The 27,212-nt window shown below is 45.3% G+C and overlaps 1 protein-coding gene across 1 annotated transcript; it reads left to right on the forward strand.

Moving 5' to 3' along the window:
- Positions 1-4,081: 4,081 nt before the first annotated feature.
- LOC106579349 (beclin-1-like) lies at positions 4,082-16,686 on the forward strand. The gene is made up of 3 exons (XM_014159193.3): positions 4,082-4,093; positions 4,319-4,461; positions 16,341-16,686. Exons 1-3 carry the CDS (start codon positions 4,082-4,084, stop codon positions 16,507-16,509), a joined length of 324 nt encoding a protein of 107 aa, XP_014014668.1. The 3' UTR covers positions 16,510-16,686.
- The last annotated feature ends 10,526 nt before the right edge of the window (positions 16,687-27,212 follow it).

Below are 27,212 nucleotides of genomic sequence, written 5' to 3' on the forward strand. Positions count from 1 at the left end.
TGGACAGGCCAAGCAAGGTCTTTCTCTTCTTTGTGGCAGGGGTGTGTGTGTGTACATGTACGTGGGCAGCCATTGGGTCTTACAGACAAGCCATAGACTGGCACTGCCCCTTCATGTCTTAGGAGGGGTGAGGATAGGGAGGGCACTTCAGATATTACTCCTCCATCCTTTAGTCTGTTTTTACCCCCTCCATCTTCCTTCCCCCATCCCCCTATCCAGAAGGGAGGGCGTTTGAGTAATGTGGCCCCCACAGGGGCCCCCTGGAGTGGCGTTTGGCGCCTCAGTTCGAGGCACTGCCGTTGTCTGCGCTGGAGGTGGAGGGCGTGGAGCCCGACGCCAACGGCCCAGGACCGGTGGCCAGGGCCTTGCGGAAGGGGGGCATGAGGAAGGGGTCTTGGGCCAGCTGCAGCACGTCGATGCGCTCCTCCTTGTGGTAGGCCAGGTAGCGGTGGATGAAGGCCTGACGGAGAGAGAGATAAAGGCACGGAAGTGAGATGTTTATTTGTTTTTTAGGGGGTAGATCAGCTTTAATATTGCATATAGATTGTGGCTGTCATCAATGTAATTGTCTGCATCATTTCCAATCCCCCAATAGATAGATAGATAGATAGATAGATGGCAGATACACACACACACACACACACAGTACCAGTTAAACAATTGGACACGCTACTCATTCAAGGGCTTTTCTTTATTTTTACTATTTTCTACATTGTAGAATAATAGTCTAGACATCAAAACTATGAAATAACACATTTGGAATCATGTAGTAACCCAAAAAGTGTTAAACAAATCAACATATATTTTCGATTCTTCAAAGCAGCCACCCTTTGCCTTGATGACAGCTTTGCACACTCTTGACATTCATTTAACCAGCTTCATGAGGTATTCACCTGGAATGCATTTAATTAACAGGTGTGCCTTGTTAAAAGTTCATTTGTGGAATTTCTTTCCTTCTTAATGTGTTTGAGCCAATCAGTTGTGTTGTGACAAGGTAGGGGTGGTATACAGAAGTTTTCTCTATTTGGTAAAAGACCAAGCGGGGTGGCAGGTAGCCTAGTGGTTAGAGCTGTGGGCTAGTAACTGAAAGGTTGCTGGATTGAATCACTGAGCTGACAAGATAAAAATCTCTTGTTCTGTTGCTGAATAAGGCAGTTAACTCACTGTTCCCCAGTAGGCTGTCATTGTAAATAACAATTTGTCCTTAACTGACTGAAAAATAACTATTATGGCAAGAACGGTTCAAATAAGGAAAGAAAAACAGTCCATCATTTCCAAATAAATGCTTCATAGAGTTCAAGTAACAGATGTGTCTTAACATCAACTGTTCAGAGGAGACTGTCAGGCCTTCATGGTCGAATTGCTGCAAAGTGTCACGTTCTGACTAGTAAAGGGGTTATTTGTTATTGTAGTTTTGTCAGGACGTGGCAGGGGGTGTTTGTTTTATGTGGTTCGGGGTTTGTTGGGCTATGTGTTTTGTAGAGGGGTGTTTGTTTAGAGTGTTCCGGGCTTTTGGTTAATGTTCTATGTTAGTATATTTCTATGTTCTAGTCTAGTCTTTCTAGTTCTATGTTTATTGATTTGGCCTTCAATTGGAGGCAGCTGTTCCTCGTTGCCTCTGATTGAAGGTCCTATGTATAGGGGTGTTTTGGTAATGGGAATTGTGGGTAGTTATTTCCTGTTTAGTGTAGGTAGCACCTGACGGGACTGTTTAGTGTCGTTTGTTTTTTGTATACGTGTTTCTTTTGGTTTTTCCTTCTTTTATAATAAATAAGAAGATGAGTATACATTTTCCCGCTGCACCTTGGTCTACTTCCTACGACAACCGTTACAGAACTACCCACCACAAACGGACCAAGCAGCGGGGTAAGGAGCTGGAGAGGAATTATGTGGACTACAGGGAATCGTGGACATGGGAGGAGATTCTGGACGGGGCTGGACCATGGCACCAGGCTGGTGAATACCGTCGCCCACCGGAGGAGATAGAGGCAGCCAAGGCGGAGCGGCGCCGGTATGAAGCTTTATACGCGCCGATTGGGAAGCACGAGAGGCACCCCCAATAATTTTTTGGGGGGGGCACACGGGTAGTTTGGCTGGGCCAAGGGTGAGCCCTAAGCCAACTCCCCGTGCTTATTATGGGGAGAGTATGGAGTGGAGAGCACCGGAGTATGCGGAAGTGCGCACGATCTCGCCCATGCGCACGCACAGTCCGGTGCGAGTGATCCAAGCCCCTCGCAAGTGCCGTGTTAGAGTGGGCATCCAGCCTGGAAGGAGGATGCCTGCGCAGCGCATCTGGCCACCGATGCGCCTCCTAGGCCCAGGCTACCCTACGCCTGCTCTACACACGGCAACCATCAGGCCTCTGCACAGCCCAGTTCGCCCTGTGCCAGCACTCCGCTCGTGCAGGGCTGCTATTACTATCCAGCCAGGACGGGTTGTGCAGGAGGTGCGCTCCAGACCTCCAGTGTTTACCCATGGCCCGGTGTATCCAGTTCCTGCTCCTCGTACTAGCCCTGAGGTGCGTGTCTCCACTCTGGCGTGTCCAAAGCCAGCACCACGCACCAGGCCTCCAGTGCGTCAGCCCAGTCTAGTACGTCCTGTTCCCGCTCCTCGCACTAGCCTTGGGGTGCGTGTCACCAGTCTGGTACCTCCACTACCAGCCCCACGCACCAGGCCTCCAGTGCGTCAGCCCAGTCCAGCTCGTCCTGCTCCTGCTCCTCGCACTAGCCCTGTGGTGCGTGTCCTTAATCTGGCGTGTCCTAAGCCAGCCCCACGCATCAGGCCTTCAGTGCGCAGTCCCCGTCCAGAGCTTCCGGCGACAGTGCCCCGTCCAGAGCTTCCGGCGACAGTGCCCCGTAGAGAGACGGCCCACAGTCCGGAGCCGAGAGAGACGGCCCACAGTCCGGAGCCGAGAGAGACGGCCCACAGTCCGGAGCCGAGAGAGACGGCCCACAGTCCGGAGCCGAGAGAGTCGCCCCACAGTCCGGAATCGGCGCAGCGAGAGTCGCCCCACAGTCCGGAATCGGCGCAGCGAGAGTCGCCCCACAGTCCGGAATCGGCGCAGCGAGAGTCGCCCCACAGTCCGGAATCGGCGCAGCCAGAGTTGCACATCAGCCTGAGGTCTCCTGCGACGCACATCAGCCTGAGGTCTTCAGCGATGCGCCAATGCCCAGAGACTTCAGGAAGGGTAACAATTAATAAATATTTAGCGGGGGTGGACAGGTTAGGTTGGGGAGTAAGGCCGGAGCCTGAGCCACTTCCATAGTAGGTGGGTTGGGGAGGGGGGAGTGTAGCACAACAACCGTCGATGACGGTGGCCACCCTCCCTTCCCTCCCTTTAGTGTGTGATTATTATATATTTTTTTGGGGGGGGGTTATTTTTTGTGTTTTTTTTGTTTAGGTGCACCCGGGGTCTGCACCTTTGTGGGGGGGGGGAATGTCACGTTCTGACCAGTAAAGGGGTTATTTGTTATTGTAGTTTGGTCAGGACGTGGTTCGGGGTTTGTTGGGCTATGTGTTTTGTAGAGGGGTGTTTGTTTAGAGTGTTCCGGGGTTTTGGTTAATGTTCTATGTTAGTATATTTCTATGTTCTAGTCTAGTCTTTCTAGTTCTATGATTATTGATTTGGCCTTCAATTGGAGGCAGCTGTTCCTCGTTGCCTCTGATTGAAGGTCCTATATATAGGGGTGTTTTGGTAATGGCAATTGTGGGTAGTTATTTCCTGTTTAGTGTATGTAGCACCTGACGGGACTGTTTAGTGTCGTTTGCTTTTTGTATACGTGTTTCTTTTGGTTTTTCCTTCTTTTATAATAAATAAGAAGATGAGTATACATTTTCCCGCTGCACCTTGGTCTACTTCCTACGACAACCGTTACACAAAGAAACCACTACTAAAGGACACCAATAAGAAGATGAGACTTGCTTGGGCCAAGAAACATGAGAGATGGACATCAGATCAGTGGAAATTTGGCCTTTGGTCTGATGAGTCCACATTTGAGATCTGGTTCCAACCGCCGTGTCATTGTGAGACGCAGGGTAGGTGAACGGATGATCTCCGCATGTGTGGTTCCCACCGTGAAGCATGGATGAGGAGGTGTGATGGTTGTTACCAACAAGAGAGGTCTCGAACTAAAAGGTACAGTACATGAGCATACTTACCGCTGGCTACTATATGGAGACAAACAACAAACATTTCCTAATGAGCTGTGAAAAAAAGAACTATTTTCCAATGCTCATTAGACTGGCCCAAGCCAACCCCAGTGAATAAGCCATGTTGTATATGGTACATTCCACTGTCTCTTTCTTCTTGTGTGTGTAGGAGCTACCACTGTACTGTACAGGGGGCCTGCGCTTCTTCTGGGACAACAAGTTTGACCATGCCATGGTGGCCTTCCTGGACTGTGTGCAGCAGTTCAAGGAGGAGGTGGAGAAGGGAGACACGGGATTCTGCCTGTCCTACAGGTCAGTCAACTCGTCCAGCAGACATCATCAATTTATAATTGTAATCATCTATGGATTATGCCGAGAGACCAAGGATTAAACTGTCAAAAGCTGACCAACTTCAGTTATTTGTGTAAATTTGGTAAATTAAACAACTAAATTAATTAGTTTATCTTTATTGATTTTTCCAATTCATAAAAAAAAATGTCACTCCTTTTCATATTCAGATTTGACAAATACGTTCCCTTGTTTCTTAATATTTCATTTATTCTATTTTCCTGCACTAGTAACACATCTGACAGAATGATTTAGATGAGTATTTGGATTTGATTTTATTGAGGTGTTTTATACAGGTGTTTCTGTAGATTTGAGGAACTGCTGAACACTGTTGGTTTAGACGTTTCTGGATACAATACTGCCTCCTAGTAGTACTGCCTCTTATTGGAACCCTCACAGATTCCAAGGTAGAAGTCCTCATTTGGGCAGCTGGTGGTTTAGCAGTCACTGTATGTCTGTCTGTTCAATCCAAATTACAAAAGAGCGACAGACTCAGGTCCCTTGGTGCATCACACCACGGATCGCTTCACGTAGCCAGCCAGTATAGTGCCTTTGAGACGGTGCATGGTGGAGTCATAGACCCCTCGTCTAGAGCTCTTGGAGGAGAGCTTGGCACAGATCTCGCTGTGTTTCTCCAGGCGACTAGGATCAAAGCACCGGCCGCAGTGCTCACACTGCTTCAGCTTGGAGTTGGCTGCACTCATCCCAAATCGACGTTTCAACACCACCTGAATGAATGGATGTTATCAGATGGGACAAATAATGGGCAGCTGGGAAACAAAGACAAGATATACAATATGTACAAACCAGATGAGGCTGGTGGGAGGAGCTCATTGTAATGGGCTCATTGTAATGGCTGGAATAGAACAAAAGCAACGATATCGCACACATCAATCACATGGAAACCACGTTTGATTCTGATCAATTCATTTCATTCCAGCCATTACAACGATCCTATCCTCCTATAACTCCTCCCATCAGCCTCCTCTGATACAAACACACGTGATCACCAACACTACACTAGATCAGCAGGTAGCATGGCTTTGGAATGTCAAGCTACTTTACCTGTCTGTCCTCCTTTTTCTCTTCCATGTTCAAACCCTTCTTGACATCCTTTGGCTTGCTCACAGTGTATCTTGTGGCTGTCTGCTTTGGCTTACTCGCCACGCTGCTTTCTTCTCCATTTCTCCTCACCTCTTTAATCCTTTCTTCCTCTTCTTCATTATCTCTTATCATCTCCCATAGGTCAGAATCCACCTTCATCAGGCAGATCTCCTGGATGAACTTCTCCACCTTTTTTCTCAACCGTTCTTTTGCCTTTTTCTCCTCCAAAGCCTGAACATCCATCTTGGCCCCACTCTTAATCAGTTTCAATTCTTGGGTGACACTGATCAGCGTGGCCTTCATATATGCCATCACCTGCTCAGCCTCTGAGTTAAAGACGTCCCATACCATCTCATCGGGGCACGGTGGTAGATCCTGTACAGTTAGGGTCTGAGTCTTGAACTGAAAGTGTTTCTTCACAACCTGCCTTCTGTACTTTGAAGCAGCAGGACAAGGGCTGCCCTCTGGTCTGACTGGCTGGAATGGCTCCTTCTTGGCATCATTGTTTGGCACAGTGACTCTAGCTCTAATGGGAGGCAGTGGCATCTTGGCGACCATATTGGCTCCATGGACTGCCTTCATTGGCTTGGTACTATGGAGGTAGATGTCTTTCACCACGTAGGTTTGATCCCTCTTGGTACGGATGGGTTGCAGTGGCTTCCGGATGGGAGGAACAGTAGCCTTCCCTGACTGCTGAGATGTTGGAGCTACATGCAGTCCTTGACTCTTCCCATTGCAGATGGACCTCTTCTTCTGCAGTACTGGGATTCTGGAGGGAGGATGTGGTTTCTTTTCCACAGCCTTCAAATTGGCAAGTCGCTGCAGAGCACCCTTTCTTTCTTCAGTCAACTCCAGTACTGGGATTCTAGAGGTGTTTAAACTGTTTTGTTTGAGCGCTGGAAGCTTCTCAGTGGCCTTGGGTTGAGATGGCAGGGCAGGCTGAACGGAGTTGCTACTGGCAGCTCCAAGGTTCCCTGTTAAAGCATTATCTTCCATTAGCGGCTGCAAGAATCTCCTCATCATCAAGGAGATTAACAGTGGCCTTCTTCCAACCTCGTTCTGCAACTAAGTTGTAGTCTAGTAGCACTTTCTATATTTTATGGTGATCTACTGTGTTAACTATATCTCAGGAGGAATCTGTTAGATTGTCTTGGATACTAGTGTTCTATTTTCAGCAGTCAGACACCAGAATGTTCAAACAGAACATTTGGAATTTATTGATCATTTCTGACATCATAATTGGTTCACAAATAATGAGATTTCTAGAATCTCACATACATAATCTCACATACTTAATAGACCATAATATACTGCCCAAAATGGTGAATGTGACCTACCTGTGTTGAACTGCTTGCCCTCATCTCATATTTAAACATGCCACTTTTCTTTGAGGTGAAACATATTACTGAACTCTCTGAATTGTCAATTTAAAGACATTTTGACAATTTATTTATTACAAAATTTAGCTAACATAGTTAATTCAGAGATTATTTTTATTTCACCTTTATTTAACCAGGTAGGCAAGTTGAGAACAAGTTCTCATTTACAACTGTGACCTGGCCAAGATAAAGCAAAGCAGTTCGACACATATAACAACATAGAGTTACACATGGAGTTAAACAAACATACAGTCAATAATACAGTAGAAAAATAAGTCTATATACAATGTGAGCAAATGAGGTGAGATAAGGGAGGTAAAGGCAATATATAGGCCATGGTGGCAAAGTAAATACAATATAGCAATTAAAACACTGGAATGGTAGATTTGACAGTAGATGAGTGTGCAAAGTAGAAATACTGGGGAGCAAAAATAAATAAATATATAAATACAGTAGGGGAAGAGGTAGTTGTTTGGGCTATTTATAAATGGGCTATGTACAGGTGCAGTGATCTGGGAGCTGCTCTGACAGCTGGTGCTTAAAGCTAGTGAGGGAGATTTGTTTCCAGTTTCAGAGATTTTTGTAGTTCGTTCCAGTCATTGGCAGCAGAGAACTGGAAGGAGAGGGGGCCGAAGGAGGAATTGGCTTTGGGGTTGACAATTGAGATATACCTTCTGGAACGCATGCTACGGGTGGGTGCAGCTATGGTGCCCAGCGAGCAGAGATAAGGCGGGACTTTACCTAGCAGGGTCTTGTAGATGACCTGGAGCCAGTGGGTTTGGCGACGAGTATGAAGTGAGGGCCAGCCAATGAGAGCGTACAGGTTGCAGTGGTGGGTAGTATATGGGGCTTTGGTGACAAAACGCATGGCACTGTGATAGACTGAATCCAATTTGTTGAGTAGGGTGTTGGAGGCTATTTTCTAAATGACATCGCCAAAGTCGAGGATCGGTAAGATGGTCAGTTTTACGAGGGTATGTTTGGCAGCATGAGTGAAGGATGCTTTGTTGCGAAATAGGAAGCCAATTCTAGATTTAACTTTGGATTGGAGATGTTTTATGTGAGTCTGGAAGGAGAGTTTACAGTCTAACCAGACACCTAGGTATTTGTAGTTGTCCACATATTCTAAGTCAGAACCGTCCAGAGTAGTGATGCTGGATGGACGGGCAGGTGCAGGCAGCGATTGGTTGAAGAGCATGCATTTAGTTTTACTTGTATTTAAGAGCAGTTGTAGGCCACGGAAGGAGAGTTGTATGGCATTGAAGCTCGTCTGGAGGGTTGTTAACACTGTGTCCAAAGAAGGGCCAGAAGTATACAGAATGGTGTCGTCTGCGTAGAGGTGGATCAGAGACTCACCAGCAGCAAGAGCGACATCATTGATATATACAGAGAAGAGAGTCGGCCCAAGAATTGAACCCTGTGGCACCCCCATAGAGACTGCCAGAGGCCCGGACAACAGGCCCTCAGATTTGACACACTGAACTCTGTCGGAGAAGTAGTTGGTGAACCAGTCGAGGCAATCGTTTGAGAAACCAAGGCTGTTGAGTCTGCCGATGAGGATGTGATGACTGACAGAGTCGAAAGCCTTGGCCAGGTCAATGAATACGGTTGCACAGTACTGTTTCTTATCGATGGCGGTTAAGATATCGTTTAGGACCTTGAGCGTGGCTGAGGTGCACCCATGACCAGCTCTGAAACCAGATTGCATAGCGGAAAATGTACGGTGGGATTCGAAATGGTCGGTGATCTGTTTGTTAACTTGGCTTTCGAAGACCTTAGAAAGACAGGGTAGAATAGATATAGGTCTGTAGCAGTTTGGGTCAAGAGTGTGCCCCCCTTTGAAGAGGGGGATGACCGCAGCTGCTTTCCAATCTTTGGGAATCTCAGACGACACGAAAGAGAGGTTGAACAGGCTAGTAATAGGGGTTGCAACAATTTCGGCAGATCATTTTAGAAAGAAAGGGTCCAGATTGTCTAGCCCGGCTGATTTGTGGGGGTCCAGATTTTGCAGCTCTTTCAGAACATCAGCTGACTGGATTTGGGAGAAGGAGAAATGGGGAAGGCTTGGGAGAGTTGCTGTGTGGGGTGCAGGACTGTTGACCGGTGTAGGGGTGGCCAGGTGGAAAGCATGGCCAACCGTAGAAAAATGCTTATTGAAATTCTCAATTATAGTGGATTTATCGGTGGTGACAGAGTTTCCTGTCCTCAGTGCAGTGGGCAGCTGGGAGGAGGTGCTCTTATTCTCCATGGACTTTACAATGTCCCAGAACTTTTTTGAGTTTGTGGTGCAGGAAGCAAATTTCTGCTTGAAAAAGCTAGCCTTGGCTTTTCTAACTGCCTGTGTAAATTGGTTTCTAACTTCCCTAAAAAGTTGCATTTCACGGGGGCTGTTTGATGCTAATGCAGAACGCCACAGGATGTTTTTGTGTTGGTTAAGGGCAGTCAGGTCTGGAGAGAACCAAGGGCAATATCTGTTCCTGGTTCTAAATTTCTTGAATGGGGCATGCTTATGTAAGATGATGAGGAAAGCATTTTTTTAAAATAACCAGGCATCCTCTACTGACGGGATGAGGTCGATATCCTTCCAGGATACCCGGGCCAGGTCGATTAGAAAGGCCTGCTCGCTGAAGTGTTTCAGGGAGCGTTTGATAGTGATGAGTGGAGGTCGTTTGACCGCTGACCCATTACGGATGCAGGCAATGAGGCAGTGATCGCTGAGATCTTGGTTGAAAACAGCAGAGGTGTATTTAGAGGGCAAGTTGGTTAGGATGATATCTATGAGGGTGCCCGTGTTTATGGCCTTGGGGTTGTACCTGGTAGGTTTATTGATAATTTGTGTGAGATTGAGGGCATTGTTAGGGCTGCATCAATTCAATCTGGTATCAGAACAGAATTTAACACTAAGTCACTGAATATATTCTCAGTTTTTTTATTCAATATAATTAGTCAAGCGAATAAATGGTAAATGCAATCTTCGTAAATACGGGTTCACTGTAACACCTCGCAGGGCAAACAGAGAACTGAGTGACATCCTTTGCTTTTCATTAAATACTTTGACAGAGATAGTTCCCGCTCACTGCTGGCCTGTCAGAGGGAGGATGAGCATGGTTTAAACTTACTCATCCTATCGTTGGCATGCAGGCTGGTCCCAGCCTCTCGACGCATCTTTGTTGCCAAGCATAGTTGTCTTCTAGCTTATCTTCATGTGTGTACCCGAGAGTCAGACACCCAAGGACAGTGCCTGTTTTTATGCTACAGTTAGGACAGTTTCTGCTTTTGTGCTACAGCTATCTTCCATTCTACCAGCCCCTCCCGTACACCTGTCCTTGAGCGGCCCCACAACCAGGCATTGTGTGTGTGTGTGTCACGAGTCTACTCAGCCTACACTCCTACTAGCCAGCAACCCTCCAGTTAGTCATGTCTATTATATGTTGCTCAATCTATGTTAACCTGTTGGGGGTAGGGGGCAGTATTGACACGGCCGGATAAAAAACGTACCCGATTTAATCTGGTTACTACTCCTGCCCAGTAACTAGAATATGCATATAATTATTGGCTTTGGATAGAAAACACCCTAAAGTTTCTAAAACTGTTTGAATGGTGTCTGTGAGTATAACAGAACTCATATGGCAGGCAAAAACCTGAGAGGATTCTGAACAGGAAGTGGCCTGTCTGACAAGTTGTTGTTCATCTTGGCTCTTTTCATTGAAGACTGAGGATCTTTGCTGTAACGTGACACTTCCTACGGCTCCCATAGGCTCTCAGAGCCCGGGAAAAAGCTGAATGATATCGAGGCAGCCCCAGGCTGAAACACATTATCGCTTTTGGCAAGTGGCCGATCAGAGGACAATGGGCTTAGGCGCATGCCCGAGTCGACCCCATGCTTTATTTTCTTTCGTCTGTTAAACTAAATGCAGATTCCCGGTCGGAATATTATCGCTTTTTTACGAGAAAAATGGCATAAAAATTGATTTTAAACAGCGGTTGACATGCTTCGAAGTACGGTAATGGAATATTTAGACATTTTTGGTCACGAAATGCGCCATGCTCGTCACCCTTCTTTACCCTTTCGGATAGTGTCTTGAACGCACGAACAAAACGCCGCTATTTGGATATAACAATGGATTATTTGGGACCAAACCAACATTTGTTATTGAAGTAGAAGTCCTGGGAGTGCATTCTGACGAAGAACACCAAAGGTAATAACATTTTTCTTATAGTAAATCTGACTTTGGTGAGTGCTAAACTTGCTGGGTGTCTAAATAGCTAGCCCTGTGATGCCGGGCTATCTACTTAGAATATTGCAAAATGTGCTTTCACCGAAAGGCTATTTTAAAATCGGACATATCGAGTGCATAGAGGAGTTCTGTATCTATAATTCTTAAATTAATTGTTATGCTTTTTGTGAACGTTTATCGTGAGTAATTTAGTAAATTCACCAGAAGTTTGCGGGTTCTGAACGTCACATGCTAATGTAAAAAGCTGGTTTTTGATATAAATATGAACTTGATTGAAGAAAACATGCATGTATTGTATAACATAATGTCCTAGGTGTGTCATCTGATGAAGATCATCAAAGGTTAGTGCTGCATTTAGCTGTCTTCTGGGTTTATGTGACATTATATGCTAGCTTGAAAAATGGGTGTCTGATTATTTCTGGCTGGGTACTCTGCTGACATAATCTAATGTTTTGCTTTTGTTGTAAAGCCTTTTTGAAATCGGACAGTGTGGTTAGATTAACGAGAGTCTTGTCTTTAAAATGGTGTAAAATAGTCATATGTTTGAGAAATTGAAGTAATAGCATTTCTAAGGTATTTGAATAACGCGCCACAGGATTCCACTGGCTGTTACGTAGGTGGGACGATTTCGTCCCGCCGGCCCTAGAGAAGTTAATACAATATAAACCTCTTAGTGCATTACAGTCCGTTCATACTTAGGCCTACATCTACTGTAAATGGTAATACATCACATCTAATAAGTGAAATAAAACCCAACAGCATCAAGCTTAGATTGTAGGACGGCCGGGGTGTTAAGTATGTCACAGTTTAGGTCACCTAGCGGCATGAGCTCTGAAGATAGATGTGGGGCAATCAGTTCACATATGGTATCCAGAGCACAGCTGGGGGCAGAGGGTGGTCTATAGCAGGCGGCAACGGTGAGAGACTTGTTTTTAGAGAGGTGGATTTTTAAAGTAGAAGCTCAAATTGTTTGGGTGCAGACCTGGATAGCCTGCAGAGTACTGTCCTACTATCTCTGCAGTAGACTGCAACACCGCCCACTTTGGCCGTTCTATCTTGTCTGAAAATGTTGTAGTTAGGGATGGAGATTTCAGAGTTATTGGTGGTCTTCCTAAGCCAGGATTCAGACACGGCTAAGACATCCGGGTTGGCAGAGTGTGCTAAAGCAGTGAATAAAACAAACTTAGGGAGGAGGCTTGTAATGTTAACATGCATGAAACCAAGGCTTTTACGATTACAGAAGTCATCAAAAGAGAGCACCTGGGGATTAGGAGTGGAGCTAGGCACTGCAGGGCCTGGATTCACCTCTACATCGCCAGAGGAACAGAGGAGGAGTAGGATAAGGGTACGGCTAAAAGCCATGAGAATTGGACGTCTAGGACGTCCGGAACAGAGAGTAAAAGGAGCAGGTTTTTGGGGGCGATAAAATAGATTCAAGGTATAGTCTACAGACAAAGGTATGGTAGGATGTGAATACAGTGGAGGTAAACCTAGGCATTGAGTGATGATGAAAGAGATATTGTCTCTAGAAACATCATTGAAACCAGGTGATGTCATCGCATGTGTGGGTGGCGGAACTGAAGGGTTGGATAAGGTATAATGAGCACGGCTAGAGGCTCTACAGTGAAATAAGCCAATAAACACTAACCAGAACAGCAATGGACATGGCATATTGACATTAAGGAGAGGCATGCTTAGCCGTGTGATCATAAGGGTCCAGTGAGTAGTGAGGTTGGTTGGGGTGACGGTGATTCAGACAGCTAGCCGAGCCATGGGTAGCAAGCTAGCAGAAGATGGAGGTCTGTTTTTAGCCACCCCGTGTGTTTCCGTCGGTAGATTAGTGGGTTCCGTGTGGTAGAGGGGACCAATCCAATTATCAAAATAGTTATAGATATAGTGGTCCAAGAAGATTGTTCGATAGACCTGTTCAGATAGCAGCCAATATGCTCAAGACAGCTAACGATAAGCGGGCCATAGTTTGCAGATGGGCGTTCAGGTTACATTGCGATGGAGGGGCCAGTTGAATAACTCCCTCGGGCAGATAACGTCGGAATTCCAGTCATGACGGCCCGGTGGGGCTCCGTATCAGCAGTAAAACGGGTCCGGATAGGTGATTGTAGCCCAGGAGTGACTAATGGAACTATTCAGCTGGTTAGCTCCAGGATAATTGGTGTTTGCTCCGGAAACAACGTTAGCCAATAGTCACTCGGATAGCAGCTAGTTAGCTGCAAGATCCAGGTGTAAATGTCCAGAGCTTGCGGTAGAAATAGGTCCGGTATGCTCTGGTCTGAGTCGCGTTGTACAAAACTGGCGATAGCTTTACGAGGTGAATAAACTGCTCAAAAAAATAAAGGGATCACTAAAATAACACATCCTAGATCTGAATGAATGAAATAATCTTATTAAATACTTTTTTCTTTACATACTTGAATGTGCTGACAACAAAATCACACAAAAATAATCAATGGAAATCCAATTTATCAACCCATGGAGGTCTGGATTTGGAGTCACACTCAAAATTAAAGTGGAAAACCGCACTACTGGCTGATCCAACTTTGATGTAATGTCCTTAAAACAAGTCAAAATGAGGCTCAGTAGTGTGTGTGGCCTCCGTGTGCCTGTATGACCTCCCTACAACGCCTGGGCATGCTCCTGATGAGGTGGCGGATGGTCTCCTGAGGGATCTCCTCCCAGACCTGGACTAAAGCATCCGCCAACTCCTGGACAGTCTTTGGTGCAACGTGGCGTTGGTGGATGGAGCGAGACATGATGTCCCAGATGTGCTCAATTGGATTCAGGTCTGGGGAACGGGCGGGCCAGTCCATAGCATCAATGCCTTCCTCTTGCAGGAACTGCTGACACACTCCAGCCACATGAGGCCTAGCATTGTCTTGCATTAGGAGGAACCCAGGGCCAACCGCACCAGCATATGGTCTCACAAGGGGTCTGAGGATCTCATCTCGGTACCTAATGGCAGTCAGGCTACCTCTGGCAAGCACATGGAGGGCTGTGCGGCCCCCCAAAGAAATGCCACCCCACACCATGACTGACCCACCGCCAAACCGGTCATGCTGGAGGATGTTGCAGGCAGCAGAACGTTCTCCACGGCATCTCCAGACTGTCACGTCTGTCACATGTCCTCAGTGTGAACCTGCTTTCATCTGCGACGAGCACAGGGCGCCAGTGGCAAATTTGCCAATCTTGGTGTTCTCTGGCAAATGCCAAACGTCCTGCACGGTGTTGGGCTGTAAGCACAACCCCCACCTGTGGACGTCGGGCCCTCATACCACCCTCATGGAGTCTGTTTCTGACCGTTTGAGCAGACACATGCACATTTGTGGCCTGCTGAAGATCATTTTGCAGGGCTCTGGCAGTGCTCCTCCTGCTCCTCCTTGCACAAAGGCGGAGGTAGCGGTCCTGCTGCTGGGTTGTTGCATTCCTACGGCCTCCTCCACGTCTCCTGATGTACTGGCCTGTCTCCTGGTAGCGCCTCCATGCTCTGGACACTACGCTGACAGACACAGCAAACCTTCTTGCCACAGCTCGCATTGATGTGCCATCCTGGATGAGCTGCACTACCTGAGCCACTTAGGTGGGTTGTAGACTCCGTCTCATGCTACCACTAGAGTGAAAGCACCGCCAGCATTCAAAAGTGACCAAAACATCAGCCAGGAAGCATAGGAACTGAGAAGTGGTATGTGGTTACCACCTGCAGAACCACTCCTTTATTGGGGGTGTCTTGCTAATTGCCTATAATTTCCACCTGTTGTCTATTCCATTTGCACAACAGCATGTGAAATTTATTGTCAATCAGTGTTGCTTCCTAAGTGGACAGTTTGATTTCACAGAAGTGTGATTGACTTGGAGTTACATTGTGTTGTTTAAGTGTTCCCTTTATTTTTTTGAGCAGTATACTTTTGAAAAAAAAATAATAATAAAAAAACAGATCAGCACCACATTTGGTGAGGCGGGTTGCAGGAGAGTGTTTTGACGTTGAGTTTCTAGAAAAAATATACAAAAAGATATGCGAAGAAAAAGACAAAAATACATAAAATACATACACACAGGACAAGACGAGGACAAAGGACATCTGACTGCTACGCCATCTTGGAAACCTTGAAGACGCTATAGAAATAGAATATAAATGCAATAGAAGCGTTGTTTCTTGTACTATTGTGTCTTTAGAGGACTGTTTCACTTTGATGTCATTTTTCTTTCCTTATTTTGTCTTTCTTTTCTTCTGTTAACTAGATATTCTTTGTTATTCTTTGTTAACTAGCTAACTTCTTCCAGGAGATTCCCTAGCAACTGCTTAGCAACTGGTAAACAATTCAGCTAGCTAAGATAACTGTACAATTTTATGAAAAATAGTAACTTTTTCAAAAACCTATCTTCATTGTTTGTTGCTTGTTTTGTCTCCAATTCAGTCTTGCAATTTTCTTTTGCTTTTTTCCAATGTACTTCACTCTAAAAAACTCTAAAACACCATGTAAATTTCAATATTTGTAGGAGCTCATTTTTTCAGCAGCTGCTGCTCAATTTGGAACTCTGAAACTTACCTTTGCCTCGACAGTCTCGCCCAGATCATCATGGCGTTTGTAGTTCTTTATGATAGCCACATTAGCAGCTAATTAGCAGTTCATTTTTGGGGGCTAAATACAGTCAAATATATTGATAAGTCACCTTGTCCTACAGATATTTACACGGTTATCTAAACGTCACACAAGGGTAAGCCTACATGAAACACATCCCTTTTAAGTGTTTCTAAAATTTCCTATGGTGAAAAATGAATGGTGGAAGCACGGTTGGAACCATTTCCTTGTTTGACCGCTATGTTTATTGGGTATTATGACTCATACTGTGGTACTCTATTGTACTTACACAAATAACTGGAGTTGGTCAGCTTTTGACAGCTTAATCCTTTGTCTCTGCATGATCATTTGCCTCCAACTAGTCACTAGCATGAGAAATCTGCAGATTAGTTTGTCTTGGCATACTGGCCTTAGATTAAAAAAATGTGGGTGTTAGCAGCTGTAGATGTCTCACCAGTTTCTTTCATGCCCCTCAAGAAATAAACACTTGGGGTTTGAGTTTTAACAAACCTTTTTCTGTTATGGGTCAGGATGGATGTCGAGAAGGGCAAGATTGAGGACACAGGAGGCAGCGGCGGCTCCTACTCCATCAAGACCCAGTTCAACTCAGAGGAGCAGTGGACCAAGGCACTCAAGTTCATGTTGACCAACCTCAAGTGGGGCCTGGCGTGGGTGTCGTCTCAGTTTTACAACCGATAGATGAGGACTCACCCTGGGTGTGCCCATTGACCCTTCTAAAACCACCCTTTCGTCACAATGTGTGACTCTCAAAAGTTCTTCTTCTACAATGCTCTCCTTGCTTCCCTATGATGTTTCGAGAGGGTGGGGAGAAGACTGGAGGAAGGACTTTTGAGATTCACCACTGGTGTGAGTTCAAATCCAATAAGTCTTGTTTCCTTGTTTGATTTCCATATTGACCGTTTGAAAGGACAAGATAAAAACTGTTAAATTATACACATTGAAGTCCACCTAGACTCGTATGTGTTATGAAGGGAGCTATCTGAGAATTTTGGAGAACATTCCAGGATTGAGTCCTAATAGTAGCTAAGTGGCTTCTGGTTGTGTCTTTTCCTTCATATGCACATATCTTATGACACTGGATAGGTGAAAGCTGTTGTTTCCAATTGACCTGTTCAATTCTTAAAGATCAGTACACATGAAGGGAATGGAGAGGACACGTTGAACTACTGAGATGCAGCACTGGAATGGGTTGTTATGTATCACATGCTTCTTACTTTGCTCCAGAAGCAAAACTGGGGAGTCACGAATCTAGTTTTCTGCCTATTTTTCTTCAATTGGTTTGTGTCTTTGTGGTTCAACTACACTCTAGCCACAGAATAATGTACATTTATTATGTTTTAATAGTTTTTCTTTTACTGTGCTGACAAGGTAAAATGTTTTAAGTTCAGCATGCGTTGGAACAGCATTGGAACGTTTGCCTTGTCTGTTCTGTCTCCCCACTCGCAGGGTGCACCAAGTGTCTACCGAAAGCTTTGGCGTCAGGATTATGCTGTGCTTTTGTTCATTGGCAAATTCAACAAGGCAATCCTTTTACTACAAGTGACATCTTGGTGTGGATTTAAATGTAGACAAGGAGGCTTGTGGCAGTATTTAATGCCCATATCACTGTATGATCTGGTTTTTCAGGTTCATTACACATATGAACATGTCAATAATGGACCCACACAGAACGCCTTATGTAAAATGATATTTCCAATTCTAACATTTGTATAAAAAAAGGTCATCAAATTGTATAGACAGATAGATTGATTGATTACGTAAGTATTCAACCCCCTGTGTGAATAAATGTCAATACATGTCAATACATGTTTCATCATAAACATCCTTGCCGATGACAGGCATGTAGTCATCACCATGCTTGAAAATTTGAAGAGTGGTACGTGCGAGTTATTTGTTGTTGGATTTGCTCCAAATATAACGCTTTGTATTCAGGACATAAAGTTAATTTCATTGCCACATTTTTTTTGCAGTATTACTTGTGCCTTATTGCAAACAGGATGCATGTTTTGGAATATTTTTATTCTGTACAAACTTCCTTTCCACTATGCCATTTAGGTTAGTATTGTGGAACAACTGCAATGTAGTTGATCCAGCCTCAGTTTTCTATCACAGCTGTTAAATTGTTTTAAAGTCACCATTGACCTCATGGTGAAATCCTCAAGCGTTTTCCTTCCTCTCCGGCAACTGAGTTAGGAAGGACGCCTATATATTGGTACTGACTGTGTACATTGATACACCACCTCAAAGTGTAATTATCAACTTCACCATGCTCAAAGGGATATTCAATGTCTGCTTTTTGTTTTTTTACCCACCTACCAATAGGTGCACTTCTTTGCGAGGCATGGTAAAACTTCCCTGGTCGTTGTAGTTGAATCTGTGTTTTAAATTCACTGCTCATCTGAGGGACCTTACAATTGTCTGTATGTGTCGGGTACAGAGATGAGATAGCAATTCAAAAATCCTGTTAAACACTTATCAGATGAGTCCATGCAATTTGTGACTTGTTAAGCACATTTTTACTCCTGAACATCATGCTTGTGTAGCGTGGTTCGTTCTGCGTTGTGTACTTTTAATCAGGACACTGCCACAACTGGAATTATGATGGTTGAATCATGTTTATTGGTCCTGCACACGAAGAGACAACACACTATGTTAGCCCTCGGTGCAGTCACAGCTCTCGGGCACCTTGCTAGCTGAAGGTCCGGCCAAAAGAGCGGGAACTGCATACATACATTCAGTGCCCAACAGCACACTATACAATACAATAAAAATTATATACAACATATTCGGAACAAAATAAAAGACATACCTGCACACGAAGAGACAACACACAATATGTTAGCCCTCGGTGCAGTCACAGCTCTCGGGCACCTGCGTGAGCACATAGCAACTCACTCAAACACGGTCCCAAATACTCCCGAGTTACAATAGGTACCCTAATTAGCGAGCTTGGTGAAAGTTAACATAAATCTTTATAATTGTTCACATTGTAACAAAACATATAATTGCGTAACAGCACTTTATGTAACTTTACCACAGTTTTATATTGCCAAATTACGGCGCCAAGGACAACATACCTTGCTAGCTGAAGGTCCGGCCAAAAGAGAACGATAAAAGGGTCTGTAAGTACGGATAACCCGCGATGGACCAAACCAAAATATACAAACTTTTACAATTAGGTGTATTTACAATATAGATATCAAAAAATGTTTGTACACCAAAAAATAACATTAACTATGCTGCTGTAATTAAATAAAGAAAACACATTGAATTATTATTATTGTTATTAACTGTCACGTCCTGACCAGCAGATGGAGCTGTTGTTGTAGTTTTGGGGTCAGGACGTGGCAGTCTTGTGTGTGTGATTGTTCTGTGTTGGTCTTGTGACTCCTGATCAGGAACAGCTGGGGATCGTTGTTCCTGATTGGGAGTCATATATGTAGGAGTATGTTTGTCACTTGGTTTGGTGGGTAGTTGTTTTTGCACTGCGTGTTGTGTGCCTGCCAAACTGTTCCTGTCTTATATTTTGTTTGTATTGTTAAGTGGATGCTCTACTCCTTTATTTTTATTAAAGATGAGTATTCACATACCTGCTGCACCTTGGTCCATTTCCACAGAAGACAGCCGTTACATTAACTTATTAACATCCCCTCTTGACCTGGCCTACTTGAACTGTCCTTGCGTGCAACTTGGTGCATAATCTAGGGGAACAACATCACTCTACTACATTCACCCCCACTGTTTTACACTAGATTATAGGCACAAAACAAAACACATTACCTCGAAGGTAACAAAGCAAAGAAAGCAAAAAAAAAAAAAAATGTAAGAAAAAATTTTTCACACCCACAGAGCGACGGAGTAACCCAGTGTAGTCCCTTAAATCTAGACCCACAAATGGTCGATCAGCTGGAAAGCTATCCCGCGAAGGATTAGGAAAAATAAGAGGTAGCTAATCCCTTATTCAACCGTATACAAAAAAATGCCAAATACATTTTATGCTGATGAACTACACACAAAGTTACATGAATTGTCAAAAATATTAGACCAACCCACCAATCACTCTAAGACCCAGTTATATTACCATATACGCACAAAAAAAAATGAAAAGGTAGGCAATATCCTACCGTCACTGAGAAACCAAGAACGGTTTCATTTCCTGTGTAAACATAGTTTGGATTAACCTATTCACTGGCTTAATAAATCTACCTAGTCTAGTCCGAACACCCTCACCCAAAAACCTAGCAGGAATGTCACGGACAGCACTAACCGTGCTCAGAGGTCTAACCTCAGGTTGGGGAATACTACAACTCAGCCTATCCGGAGCCAGCACACTTTCAGTTACAGACTCAACACTAGTAGTGTCAGACGACTGATCAGAATCCTGGTAGATTGCCACAGACCACACTGACAAAGCATCTTCAACCAAGTTAACAACATCTGTTACAGCACCATCCCCACTGAATGGAGTTTCGCCATCAGAACTCATGTAGGCTTTGGGGATCTCTCTCTGGTCCACTTCTACTGAGCACACCTCACTCAAGGGGACGTCATATGGCCGTTCCACTTCACTTCCATCAACTGGGACTACACCATCCTCTTGGAATATCCTCCCAGAAGACTCAGGAAGGCTTGCTACCCAGTGGACAGTCCTTGCGTCACTCCCATCCATTTTGCTGGACGCTGCAGACATCTCAGAGAACACGTCACCACTCGATAGATATCCGTGACTCTCAGGTTGCTCCCAAGAAGGCAAAGGCAGAAAGTTGACTGGCATAATCAGGTTCCTATGCACCGTCTTGATGCGTCCAGTGGTAGGGTGCTGTATACGATATGTGTTCAATGAGCTGTTCTTCGCAACAACTATGTACACCGCACTGTCCCAGCGATCAGCCAGTTTCTTCTTGCCCCTCTCTCCCTTGTTAGCAAGTAGAACTCTGTCTCCCTTCTCTACCGAATGACCCTTCGACCGTCTGTTGTAGACCTCGGCTTGTCTCTTTTGTTGCTTACTTGCATGCTGCTGAGCCAATGTCATGGCTTCTCTCAGATCCTCACCCAAAGACTGGACATACTTATCCACATCGACCGTGTCCCCATCCAACAGCACACTTTCAAACATAACATCTACTGGCAGCCTAGGGGTGCGTCCAAACATCAAGAAGAAGGGCGGAAACCCAGTAGTCTCGTGAACAGTGCAGTTATAGGAGAATGTCAATGTGTTCAACATGTGAGGCCATTTAGCCTTGGACCTAGCTGGCAGAGCTCTAATCATCCCACCCAGCGTGCGATTTAGACGTTCTGCTTGACCGTTCCCCATGGGGTGATAAGGTGTGGTTTGGGACTTTCCAACACCAGATAACTGAAGTAATTCTGCAATAAGTGAACTTTCAAAGTTAGCACCCCTGTCAGAATGGATACAATCAGCGAACCCATAAACGCAGAAGAAATTATTCCAGAGAACACGAGCCACAGTCTTAGCAGACTGGTTTGGACACGGATACGCACATGCCAGCTTAGTAAAGTGAACAGTCACTACTAACACATCAATAGACTTGTTGTTTGAATCTTCTGCAGTCCAGAAATCAATACACACAAGTTCCAAAGGTGCCGTTGTCACAATGGAGACAAGTGGAGCTCTTGCTTCAGGCTCAGGTGCTTTACTCAACACGCATCTCTTACAGTGGGCCACGTATTCCTTGACATCCTTTTCCATAGAGTCCCAGTAAAACCGCTGTCTCGTAAGCCACAATGTGCGCTGCTGACCCTGATGACCAGCATCATCATGAACTCCCTTCAACACAAGGCCTCTCAAAGACACAGGTACAACATACTGGAATATTTTCTTCTTACTCACTGGGTGTTTTGAGACACGATACAGAATTCCTAACCGCGTGGTGAGTTTTCCCCACTGTCTTAGAGTATAAACTGTTTCATTAGCTTCAAGGACTCGCTCTCTCCTAGATGGGCGCCGGCCTCTATCTACAAAGAACATGACTCTGCTGATGACAGGATCCAGTGACTGGTTATCATACAGCTCCTTGTGTGTAAAGACAGGTAAAGGGCTCTGACCCATGGACATCAACTTCTCAAGGTGCTGCGCATGTGAAATGGCCCTCACCGTGGCACCATCATCCCATCGGCGGTGAGCATGGAGGACAGCAGACACCTCTTTACAGGAAACCAACCCACTGACATCGTCTCCAGCTCTACTTAACTCACTCCCAGGAGCCATAGACGTTCCACAGCCAGCCTCGGGCTGTTCACAGGAGAGGTGGAACATGTCTTGAACATCACCCACTCGAAGACCTCTGGCTTCCTCCAGCAGGACATCATATGGGATTTTTGTCAGTCGGTGCAAAACTGTGGAGCGAACAAATGGCTCTCTGCTCAAGGCATCAGCAACGACATTCTTGGGACCTGGTATGTACTGGATATCAAAGTCAAAGGGTGCCAGCTTTGCGACCCATCTCTGCTCGCATGCATCACGTCTCGGCTTTGTAAGAATATATTTGAGTGGATTGTTGTCGGTCCACACAGTAAACTTATGCCCTCGCAGCCAATGGCTGAATTTATCATGAATGGCCCATTTCATGGCTAGAAATTCCAGCCGGTGAGCAGGATACTTGGATTGTGCATGATTAAGAGATTTACTAGCAAAAGCTATTGGCCTGGCTATTGCCGTCCCATCTTGCACTTGGGATAGTACAGCTCCCAAACCACTAGTAGATGCATCCACAGAAAGTAAAAATGGCTGAGAAAAATCTGGATGAGCCAACAGTGCCTGGTCAACTAGTGCTGATTTCAAAGCTTCAAAAGCGAGTTGACATTCGGCAGTCCAGTCTGCAGCAGTGAGCCTGCGAGAGGGACCAGGCCTCCTCCTACCCTTGCCTCTCCTAGGCTTCTTCTGACCTGTAGTTAGCTGAAACAACGGCCTAGCAACCATGGAACAATTCTCAATGTAGTGTTGATAGTATACTACCATACCAAGAAAAGAACGGATTTTGCTAGGAGACGGAGTGACACCATCAGCTTCCATCATCTCGCTCTCAGTCACGTTCAAAATAGTTTGAACTTTAGCAGGGTCAGTGGCTACACCCTCCTGAGAAATGATGTGACCCAAAAACTTAACAGACCTCCTCAAAAACTTGCACTTAGACGGAGACAGTTTAAGATTGTGCTCCTGCAACCGCTGAAAAACCATCTCAAGTCTCTGCAGACTCTCTTCCTCAGTCTTAGCAAAAACCATCAGATCATCCAAATAACAAAGGAGACTTAGAAAGTTTTGGTCACCAAAGATGGTCAGCATCATTCTCATAAACGTAGCCGGGCTGTTGCATAGGCCCTGAGGCAACCGATTGTACTCGTGCAGACCTAAAGGAGAGGAAAAGGCAGTGTATTTCTTATCCTCTTCATGCAGTGGCACGTTATAATACCCTGACGTCAAGTCCATTGTGCTGAAGAAGGCATTACCTCACAGCGCGGCCAGTACATCAGCCTGATGAGGCAGGGGATGAGCGTCCTTTACAGTGCGTGCATTTAACCACCTAAAGTCAGTACATAGGCGCAAGTCCCCATTCTTTTTCCATACCAGCACCAAAGGTGAGGCATACTCACTGCTGGATTTTCTGACGATTTCCTTTTCCTCCATATCATCCAGTGTTTCCCTGAGTTTTTGGTAATGAGCTGGAGAAAGCCTACGATAAGGTAATCGAAATGGGCGGTCATCAGTCAGCCGTATGCGATGGCAGAACCCCTTTGCCTCACCACAATCTAGGCTATGTCTAGAGAACACTGTGTCATACTTCCCAATTAAATTGACAAGTTTATCCTTCCAGAACTGTGAAACTGGACACTCCTCAACAGACAGGCCTTGAAGTCCAAGATTGCTCAGTGTACTGTTGCCATGAACTACACTGCCACCAACTGAACTCTTAGCTGTCAGACTGCCGTGTGAGCTGTCACATTGAACTTTAGCCACGTTCTGGTAAGCTGCTTGCTGCTTGACATCATCAAAATCCTCTAATGCAATGCAAGGATACACATCCGCCACTTTAGCATTTCGTCTCAGGGTAACTGGTGATGTTGTTGGATTCACTATCTTCACAGGTAGCCATCCATCCCCCCACAGAGGCGTAACTACTCTCCCCACTAGTATGTGTCGATTCACACAACGAGACGTGCTGGGCTCGACAACAACAGTACTGCCCACAGAAAGTTTTGTCTTTGGGGGTAGGCGGCCCCACACCAGATGCTCACTCATGGGTTGGAGTGTTACTGCCCTCTTCAACTTAACGGTGCCTACTTTATCTGGGATAGAGTCTCCTCTCCATCTCTCCAGATTTGACAGAAGACGCAGGAAGTGGCTGTCATCGCACTGGCTAGAGGAACTTGGTGTACCCACCACCCGCCAGTAGCTGTCATTTGATTTGAACTGTCTAATCAAAGACTTCAACACATTAGTGCCCACAATGAGTTCATCAACCTGCCCATCTACAATAAGCACTGGGACTACATAGCTGAAACCATAAAGCTGAATTTTTAAATCACACATGCCCACTGGGCTAGTTTGCTTCCCACCACAACCCACCAGGATGATATCTGAAGGAGCTAGAAAGTTCCCCTCTACCACTCCTGCCTCCCTCAACCGAGGTACAATATCTGCGCGCAGAGTAGTAGCCATGGACCCACTATCTAACATCCCCTTCAGCTCAACTTTATCCTGTACTAGCACGGAGGTGTAAAACAAACTGTCATTCTGCGTAATTCTCATTGTGTTCTGAAAAATGACTGTGTTGTTCTTGGGTACCGACTCACAAAAGTAAGAATAAACAGATTGGATATCACCATCAGTGGAGGAAAAATAAGACTGCCCCACATTGCCCTCCTCAGAATGGAGGCATTCTAGTTTTCCTGAGACCTGCCAGTCTGTCCACATCCAGGGCTCTGTCGCTGCCCAGCCTCACTACAGTCAAAGCTCATGTGGCCCGGAGAGAAGCACTTGAAGCACAGCTGGTGCATCTGACAGTGAGCTTTGGTCCAGTGATTAGTGCTTCCACAGACGGCGCACTCACGCTGACGTTTGTGGAACTGTTTACTTGGCCCTCTGTTCACAGACTGAGTATTGCTGACCAGAGCCTTCTCTAACAAAGTCAAAACTTTCTCTAATGTCTCACCCTCAGATATAGATGGTGCCTGGTCTGGTTCACGGCCACATTGAGAAAAGGATGACAACTTAGGTCTGTTCACAGGACCCACTCCCTCCTGGGGGGAGTCAAAGACGGCAGCCACCTGCTGTGAAAGTTGTGTTCTACATGCTTTACGTTCCCTTAACAGTTCATCCAACTGATTCTGTACCTCACTGGCTGTCCAGTCACGAAGGGGTTTGCTCTTGAACACTTGGGCCAACTCTTTATCAGGACAGTTGCGTACAAACATGACTGCCAACTCTGAGCACTCATTGGGTAGGGTCCTGCCCTCACTCACAAGGTACTGTTTGGCTGCCTCTGCAGCTTTGTTAAGCCTAATCCAGAAATCTATTGGACCCTCATTAGCATATGGTTTGATTGAATAGAAATCAGCTAATGGCATACCTGAGCAGACAGTATCCCCAAAGTGTTGCTTGAGAACACTGAACACCGCCTTAACATCTGTGACAACAGGGTTGTTACGCATCCAGACTTTGGTCACATCCCGTGCCCTCCCCATGAGCCTAGACATCACCTCCCCAACATTCTCAGACCCAGTGTAACCCCTCTTCTCTAAGTAGACTCCCATTAACTCCTCCCACTCCAGGACAGAGTACTTATCTGAGCCATCACCCCTAAAGAAAGGTGGAGGACTAACATCGGACTTCACAACCAGATTCAGCTTGGACGCATCAATAAACGTTGACCCACACTGCTCAGGCAGGGGAAACTACAATAACAAATAACCCCTTTACTGGTCAGAACGTGACACCGTTGTTGTTTTTGCATCTTTTGTTCTGCCCATATCAGCCTCTGGATATACTGAGTCCTCAATAAAGAAGTGAAAAGAAATTAGATACATTTTATTTTAACTTCTTAAAGGTTATCGGATCGGTTCTCGGATGGGCCAGTACACACAGTTCTGTTATCGGGACCGGAAATTATTTTTATTATTATTGTGCAACCCTAGTCAGTAATGAACTTTTTCCACTCGGCCATAACCTTTTTATATGAAGAAGTCACGTCCCGGTCGTGGATGGCGTCCGAGAGGACTTCTGTCTGCAGCACAGAGAGGAGTGTGGCTATGCACTTGGGATATGTGAAATGAAAGGCGTAATAACACGCCATGAGATACGTCACGCTGGCATAGATGTTCTCTTTTGGGAAGGTGACCACAGGCATGGTTCCAATGGCCAGTAAGTACGCAGTTGGTTTCACAGATAATCACGACACGGCTGAAGAGTAGTCTCTCCTGAAGAAAGGTGTTGGGGTCTTCTGCAGACTGACACAAACACAAAGAGAAAAACAAATATGACCACAAAGACAATTCACACTCTTTGTATGTTATGGTTAAGTAATGAAAATTCTAATGCATGCACACATTTCTTACCTCAAGGATGTGAAGCATAGCCTCACTTGCATGTCCTAACTTCTTCAGTGGAGCCACAGGTGATGGGAATATATCTGGTAAAGCCTTCATCATAGCGATTGAGTGCTTCACTGTTAAAAATGAAAATAGTTTCATTTGATTTACTGCAGTCAGTTATTTAAACAAAAATGAATCCGTTCATGGAATTCTCCATTGTCAACAGAGCCAGTAATTACCGTTGTCCAGCAGCGGTGGCTTCGTGACCTTTTTGAAAACTCCATAAAACTGTGCCTTGTTGTAAAAGGTCCCTCAGCAAGTCAGTTATGAACAAATTATTATTTTCAATGACAGCCTAGGAACAGTAGGTTAACTGCCTTGTTCAAGGGCAGAACGACAGATTTGTACCTCATCAGCTCAGGGATTTGAACTTGCAACCTTTCAGTTACTAATCCAACACTCTAACCACTAGGCTACCCTGCCACGCCTGAGTTAATCCATAACCTGACACAGACAGACAGACAGAGTAAGACTGTCTATCTAGCTGGAGACATAGGAAGCATTAGCCTGGTTACTACCAGACCGAATTCTCGATTTTGTACATCTCCTGTAGAGTTTTATAATGTCTCGCCTGGTTCTGTAGGCCTCTCAGTAGTTTCTGATGCCAGAAAACATCACAAACCCGACCAATTAACATTTAAAAATGTAGACTGAAATTAAGACCAGTGATTCCGCTGGTACTACCCCCCCAAACCTCTCATTCCACAGGAAACACTGAAGACTAAATAGTCACTTTGTTTCTAGTCCCTCATTTAGAGTAGTAGTAGAAGTTG

This window comes from Salmo salar, chromosome 19 (assembly GCF_965601325.2).
Source record: "Salmo salar chromosome 19, fSalSal1, whole genome shotgun sequence".
Lineage (NCBI taxonomy): Eukaryota > Metazoa > Chordata > Actinopteri > Salmoniformes > Salmonidae > Salmo > Salmo salar.